This window comes from Coffea arabica, chromosome 2e (genome assembly GCF_036785885.1).
Source record: "Coffea arabica cultivar ET-39 chromosome 2e, Coffea Arabica ET-39 HiFi, whole genome shotgun sequence".
Classification (NCBI taxonomy): Eukaryota; Viridiplantae; Streptophyta; class Magnoliopsida; order Gentianales; family Rubiaceae; genus Coffea; species Coffea arabica.
In genome coordinates this window covers 62,815,746-62,823,355 of record NC_092313.1, presented here as the reverse complement: position 1 = coordinate 62,823,355, position 7,610 = coordinate 62,815,746, and the positions used below count along the sequence as shown (strand labels likewise).

At 32.6% G+C, this 7,610-nt stretch overlaps 2 protein-coding genes across 2 annotated transcripts; both read left to right on the top strand.

The window, feature by feature from the left end:
* The first annotated feature begins 2,548 nt into the window (after positions 1–2,548).
* LOC113729601 (pathogenesis-related protein PR-4) lies at positions 2,549–3,887 on the top strand. Its single transcript, XM_027253874.2, has 2 exons — positions 2,549–2,852; positions 3,555–3,887. The coding sequence occupies exons 1-2, from the start codon at positions 2,589–2,591 to the stop codon at positions 3,717–3,719; spliced, it is 429 nt and encodes a 142-aa protein (XP_027109675.1). The 5' UTR covers positions 2,549–2,588; the 3' UTR covers positions 3,720–3,887.
* Positions 3,888–5,803: 1,916 nt separating this feature from the next.
* LOC113732633 (pathogenesis-related protein PR-4) lies at positions 5,804–7,200 on the top strand. The gene is made up of 2 exons (XM_027258547.2): positions 5,804–6,118; positions 6,929–7,200. The coding sequence occupies exons 1-2, from the start codon at positions 5,855–5,857 to the stop codon at positions 7,091–7,093; spliced, it is 429 nt and encodes a 142-aa protein (XP_027114348.1). The 5' UTR covers positions 5,804–5,854; the 3' UTR covers positions 7,094–7,200.
* Positions 7,201–7,610: the final 410 nt, after the last annotated feature.

The window sequence follows — 7,610 nt, the reverse complement described above, 5'->3', positions numbered from 1 at the left end:
ATTAGTTATTAATAGTTAATTGGTGCCCTAATTACTTAATTGTCAGTTATTAATTTTCAACAAAACATAATATTTTAGGGTATATGAGTAATTTTTCCCTATGTGATGTAAGCAATTGGATCCATAACACTGTCAAGGGAGGTTAGTGTTATTTTGCAAAACTCAAGGGAGGCGAATGAAATTGTTAAAAACCCCACGGAGATTTCTAAAATTATCACATGATTCTCAGATATTAGAGTTAGCTACTCGATATAGAGAGCACAATTTAATCAGGAAATAAATTATGGTGCATAAAGTATACTCGCAATACATCCATTTAAAATCGATTACACAAATTTATGATAATGGCGGTCATTAATGAGCTAAGGTTGTAGAATTTTTATCGTCATCAGCAAAAAATCATTTACTCCATGTTTGGTTGGAGGGAGAATCATGGAATGGATCTTTTCAATTTATTGTTCCCATTCTTATTTCTAATATGTAGCTCTTACTAAAAAAACCTTTCTTTGAAAAAGTCCATTTTGACTTAGTCCTCGACATCATTTCTCATTCAAAACTAAAGCAAAGCCCTTCCAAACTTTGACCTAGGAAAATTCGAAAGGTCGCTAGTTTTCTGTTACAAGTTACTTAATATGTTAGCATCTGGTTATGTTTCAGGGATTTTGCAAGTTTAAATGAGTGATTTTCATACTGATTGGCAGATAATTATTTGGACTAATTCCACTTTGTGCCCCCAAACTTATTCACCTTTTCACTTTATACCCTAAACTTTTATTTTGGATGCTTTACACCCCAAACTCTTAATTTTGGACTCTTTACACCCTAAACTCTCAAGGTTTTTCCATTTAAATCAATCAATGATAATGTTAGTAAAATTAAGGGCATAGAGAATAAATCAATGACAATGTCCTAAAAGTGGTCAAAATGAGTCAAGGTAACACAACCAGAACAAAATGATACATTGTCATTATTTTACACAATCTTCTATCTTGATAATGTTACTAACAACATTAGTGATTGCGACCATACGAATCAATGATAATGTACTGAAACTGCTCAGAAGGAGTCATGAGATCACAAATAGAACAAAATGATGCATTGTTATTAATTTGCTTAGTCCTTTATCTTGTTAATATGGCTAATGTTGTCAATAATTGGACTTAAATTGGACAAACTTGAGATTTTGTATAGCAAAGTAACCAAAAATGAGAGTTTAGGATACAAAATGTCTAAAATTGAAGTTTAGGGTACAAAGTGAAAAAGTAGTACAAGTTCGAGGGTGCAAAGTGAAAAGTCTTAATTATTTTTAGTGCACCTTTTAAGTTCTTTGGCATAGTGTTTTAATAAGAATCGTAAATTGTATTATTGATTTTATTTTTGATGTTATGTTACCAAACATGTGCTTAGGTACTACACTATTATCATCTGATAATGAAATTTATATTTACATGCATATTATGTAATATACAATTTTTAGTTCTTAAAAAGAAAATGTTCCACAGTTTTCAAAAGAATCATGGGAGCTTTAAGTCAAATTAGGAGGTGTCTTATTTGATTTTGTCATCCATAGACACTAAAACAAGAAGTTGGACAAGAAGTTTAATTTTTTTAAAAAAAAAAACTACAAAAACTGACTAGATAATTAAACAATTAATAGAGGCTAGAGCGTAGCAATCCCAACTCTTTCTTGGTAGATGTGTCCAACATATAATAGCTTATTAGGCCATAACATTCAAACTTTGCTACAATCCTTATTGACCAAACAAGGAAACCTAACAATCCTTATTGAGCAAACAATAACAATCCTTATTGACCAAACAATGGAACAGCCTCTGAAAATATGCCAGAGCGACTAAGAAGAGCGCTAATATAGAAAGAGCCACCTCTATTGTGGTTGTGTGAAGAAATCCCAGGATGGAAAAGTACATGGCAGTTAGCGGTCTTCGCACGTTATTTTAACTTAGCACGTAGCTAGCTAGCCGCCTTCCCATTTCCCAAACATGCAAACTAGCCACCTAGCACCCGATCTAGCTTTTTCTTGATTGCTAGGATTAAAACGGTGCTAGTTATTTTTTCCCCAATTTAAGGAGCTTAGATAGCTCAGGTTAGTTCAGTTTGAAACACAAGAAATGTTGTCAATATATTAAACTTAGGTTTTTTCTGAAAGGGTAACCGTTGGTATTCGGTAGTACATCCAAATTTCATGTGAATATATATTTAGACACCTTTTTAAATTAACTTAAAATTCGATTAGCCAATCTTATAATCTTATAACTAAGTAGATAATCTAAATATTTCCGTTATTTGTTATTTGATGGAATTATAAAGGAATTTATATAGGTTGCTTGCCAATAATCAACATCTTGACTTGACTGACATAGCCATGAGTAGTAGTTAACCTCAGATAATTACTAGCTGATAAACCTAGATTATTCCATACTTCAGCATGTGTTTTTCTTTTGACTGTACATCAATGAAAATGATCTGGAGTTTCCTTCTTCTACTTTACTATCTCTACCTATTTCTCTATAAATGCAAGCCTCAAACATCGAAATTTACAAGAACAACTTGTGACAAAAACTAGAAAAATGGAAAGGGTTCCCCAAATTCTTTGCATTGCATTCTTCACGCTTTTCGTTGCTGTGGCCAACTCCCAAAGTGCTTCAAACGTTAGGGCCACTTACAATTTGTACAATCCCCAAGACATCGGTTGGGACCTAAACCGTGCCGGGGTCTACTGTGCAACATGGGATGCTAACATGTCCCTTCAGTGGCGGAGCCAATATGGTTGGACTGCCTTTTGTGGACCTGCTGGACCTACTGGTCAGGCTTCCTGCGGGAGGTGCCTTAGGGTAAGTGGTTTTAACTTTGACAACTTCTTTTTTTTTTTTTTTTGGGTTAATTAGTTTGTCAATGATAAATATGTTACTGGATTCCCATAGTTTCTTCAGTGTGTAAGTCGTGCAGAGAAAAATGTTCACTAGTAAAGAGGAATTTAGCTAGTCTCACCTTTTTTTTGTTTGTTTGTGTGTGTGTATGTGTTTTTTTTTTTTTTTTTGGCTTCAAGAATAATTTGTGTTAGTTCTACTCTAGTTAGTAGAATGAGAACAGCAATAGTTGGATTTTAATACAACATTGGCCAAAAAAAAAAAAAAAAATACTGTGTTTAAATATTTTATGGTGTGGGGGAAATTAGATTATTGAAAACCTTTTGTGTTTCCTATTTAGCGCTTCATGTCCATTTAAAGCACAAAATTCCATCATTGTTGGATTCATTCTATGTAAATCAATTGTTATTTTTCCACTTCCACAACCATATCAATCTGCTCTTTTCATGTCCATTAAAGAAAAAAAATTCACTTTTTGGTCTCTTTGCCTGTCAATCTTGGCATTTCAACTAACTGAAGAGTGATTTCCTTTTTAAAGCACTTTATACATCCAGAGCTAAAGTGAGTAGTAGGTTTACACTAAGAGTTATGTGCATGTTTTCAAGAACTAGTAAAGCTGAAAAAGCTATATAAATCTTAAACATCTCATATAAATCTTTAATGCAGGTGACTAACACCGCAACTGGAGATCAAGTTGTTGTAAGGATTGTTGATCAATGTAGCAATGGTGGGCTAGATTTGGACGTTGGCCCCTTTCGGCAGATTGACACTAATGGCCAGGGCATTGCCAACGGTTTCCTAACAGTCAACTATGAATTTGTTAACTGTTAAGGCCGTCTACTACTCTCAGTCTTATGTGATGGGAAAACTGAAATTTCCTGTAATCAATAAATTTGAATAATATATACGTACCAGGTTGGGTTTATGCCGGTTGGCTGGTTGTGTATTGATTATCTATACAATATATAAAAGGAAAGCGGTGACAGTACTTGGTGTAAACATTTTCTATCCTTTTTTCACTTTTCATTTTATCCTTAGAAAAACTAATATTTTTACCCTAATCATCTGATACACATTTGCTAACATAACCGCTCATAACTACCTTGAATATTGCAACTACAAAATTATCTATTTTTCAATTAAAGAAAAAAATTTATTGATAAATTGAAGTTTGTTAATGAAAAGTTCTTATAAATTTATTTGTGTAAAAATAAGATTTACAAATTCATAAAAAAAATAATCGTTATTTCTAAATTACAAGCACATCGGGTGTGCCTTTAACAATAGTCAATAATAAAGCTATTGTAGATTGCAAAAAAGCCATAATAATATGTATATAAGCTACGACCTTATATACGATGAAGGCTGATCTCTGAATATAAGCAACTTAACTTTACCATACAGATGATAAAAAGAAATGGGAGTGAACAAGGCATGCTGTCAAATATGAGGATATGGGGAAAATAGCATGAAAAGTCCCTTTCACCCTCACTTCATGATAGATTTACATTCCTCAAAAAATAAATGCTCTCATTTCGTAATTGATTTTACTTTGATGTTATGTTAACAAACGTGTGCTAAGGTAGTATAATATTATCATTTGATAATGAAATTTATATTTACATACATATTATGTAATATACAATTTTTAATTCTTGAAAAGAAAAAGTTCCACATTTTTCATAAGAATCATGGGAGCTTAAGTCAACATTTGATTTTGTGATCTATAAACACAGTAATATAAAAAGTTGGACAAGAAGCTTAAATAACAAAAAAAAAAAAAAAGAACTACAAATTGACTAGATAACCAAACAAGTAACAGAGGCTAGTGAGTAGTAATCCCAACTTTTCTTTGGTAAATATGTCCAACATAGACTAGCCTATTAGGCTATAATATTCAAACTTTGCAGCCTTATTTCCTTACCCACAAGAAAAGAAAACCTGATAATCCTTATTGATTAAACCAAAAAAAAAGGAATATGGACCAGCCTCTAAAATATATGCTAGAGCAGCCAAGAAGAGCTCCAATATAGAAAGAGCCATCTCCATTGGTTGCCGTGTGAAGAAATCTTTGGGTGGCAATGTACTTGGCAGTCTTCGCACATTTTCGTAACGTAGCCGCCCTTGCCAAACTCGCCGCCTAGCACACGATCTAGGATTTTCTTAATTGCTAGGATTAAATCGCAACTAGATTTTGTTTTCGATTAGTTCCGTTTGAAACACTTGAAAAGTAATCAATATTTTGAAAGGGATCAGTTGGTACTCGTTCGCATATCTAAATTTCATATGAATATACATATTTATATTTATTGTATTCTTATATTTAAAGACTTTTTCAAATTAACTTAAGATTCGGTTAGTCAATCTTATAACTAAATAGAGAAGCCAAATATTTCCGTTATTTGTTAGTCAATTGAATTATAAACAAATTTATATGAGAGTGTTTGGATAGCTAAATTTTTTTTTTTTTTTTACATAGTATTTTGCTTGTATCATAAACACATTTCTCAATCCACATTTTTATATTTCTAATTAGTATTTTATCTCACATATCACAAAAAGTGCTATAGTAATTATTTAAAATAATATTTCAAATAATGCGCAAATAATTAACATCTTGACTTGACTGACCTAGTCATGAAAAGCAGCCAAGTTCGGATAATTTTTTTTTTGGGGGTCAAAACGATAAGTTGAGTCAAGCTCGGATAATCACTGACCGACATTACGTACCATGTTAATTTCAATTTTCTTGTCTTTATTGTTATATTCCACGAAGACTTTCTAGAGGATGACAATGAACTAGATTCCATATGCCAGTGTTTCCTCTTCTTAATTTGACAGCACATCAGTGAAAATGGGCTGGAGTTTCCTTCTTCGACTTTGCTATCTCTACCTATTTCTCTATAAATGCAAGCCACATACATCAAAATTTACAAGAAGAAGAACTTGTGACAAAAAATAGCAAAATGGAAAGGGTTCCCCTAATTCTTTGCATCGTTTCGTTTACCCTCTTTGTTGCTGTGGCTGACTCCCAGAGTGCTTCTAATGTTAGGGCCACTTACAATTTGTACAATCCCCAAAATATCAATTGGGACCTCAACGCTGCTAGGGTTTTTTGTGCAACATGGGATGCTAACAAGCCCCTTTCGTGGCGGAGGCAATATGGTTGGACTGCCTTTTGTGGACCTGCTGGACCTCGAGGGCAGGCTGCATGTGGGAGGTGCCTAAGGGTAAGTGGTTTTAACTTCCAAACTTCTTTTTTTGGTTAATTATATTGCAAATGATAAATATGTTTTTGGATTAGCATAGTTTCTTCAGTGTATAATTCATGTTAAAAAAAATATTTTGCGAGCCAAGAAGAATTTAGCTAGTCTCACGTCATGTACGCGCGTTTTTTTTTTTTTTTGATCAATTTGTGTTAGTTCTACTCTAGTTATTAGAATGAAGATAGGAACATTTACCAAAAAAATATTGAGCTTAAATATTTTTTGGTATGGTGGAAATTATGCTATTGAAAACCTTTTGTGTTTCCTATTTAGCTCTTCATGTCCATTTAAAGCAAAAAATCTCATCATTGTTGGATTTCATTCTATGTAAATCAGTTCGTAACCTTATCAATATGCTCTTTTCATGTCCACTGAAGGATAAAATTCGCTTTATGGTCTCTTTGCGTATCAATTTTGGCATTTCGATATGTATTTAATCAAAATTATTGAAACCACAAAGGCTAGATGTTATTAAACTTATTTGCTAGTACTAAAAACAGAAACATCAGCAGTCTTTGGTTCCTCATAAGAATTGGATTTGAATTAGAATTTAAATTGTATAGTAAGCAAAAAATTTTCTTTTTCGATGCACTTCAAATCCAATTTCAATTCTCTTAGCTAACTAAACAATGTTTTCCTTTTTTAATGAACTTTATACATCCATAGCCAAAATGAGTAGGTTTACACTAAAGAGTTATTTGCAAGTTTTGAAAAACTAGTAAAACTGAAAAAGCTATATAAATTTTTAACAGCTCATACAAATCTTTAATGCAGGTGACTAATACAGCAACTAGAGCTCAAGTTGTTGTCAGGATTGTTGATCAATGCAGCAATGGTGGGCTAGATTTGGATATTGGCCCCTTTCGACAAATTGACACCAATGGACAGGGCAATGCCAACGGTTTCCTAAGAGTCAACTATGAATTTGTTAACTGTTAAGGCCGTCTACTACTCTCAGTCTTATGTGATGGGAAAACTGAAATTTCCCGGTATCAATAAATTTGAATAATATATACAAGGTTGGTATTATGCCAATTGGCTGGTTATATATTGATTATCAATAAGAGAGTTATTGCCTATTGCAAAAAGCCATGCTATATATATACATAAATATATATATATATATATATATATATATATAGACACATATACACACGCATAGATCAATTACGAAGTGCAGCTTAATTGGTAAAGACTCTTCACTTATAATCAAAAAATTACGAGTTCAAGTTATTAAAGAGTAAGTAGAGAATTAGTCTTGATTCTCTTTTAAAAAGAAAAAATTACGACTTGACTTTACTCTTGATTCCTAAATATGATCGACTTAACTTTTCTATAAAGATGGAAAAAAGAAATAGGGGCATGCTGTCAAATATGATGATATAGGAAAAATAGCCTGAAACGCCCCCTTTACGTTCCTCAAAATGTAAAATGCAGGAGTAGGAGAGCTCATTAG

Excerpts from the sequence above, each read along its gene's own strand:
- LOC113729601 (XM_027253874.2), top strand. The coding sequence starts at position 2,589 with ATGGAAAGGGTTCCCCAAATTCTTTGCATTGCATTCTTCACGCTTTTC. Across the intron at positions 2,853-3,554 it reads CCTGCGGGAGGTGCCTTAGG|GTGACTAACACCGCAACTGG; the intron begins GTAAGTGGTTTT and ends TCTTTAATGCAG.
- LOC113732633 (XM_027258547.2), top strand. The coding sequence starts at position 5,855 with ATGGAAAGGGTTCCCCTAATTCTTTGCATCGTTTCGTTTACCCTCTTT. Across the intron at positions 6,119-6,928 it reads CATGTGGGAGGTGCCTAAGG|GTGACTAATACAGCAACTAG; the intron begins GTAAGTGGTTTT and ends TCTTTAATGCAG.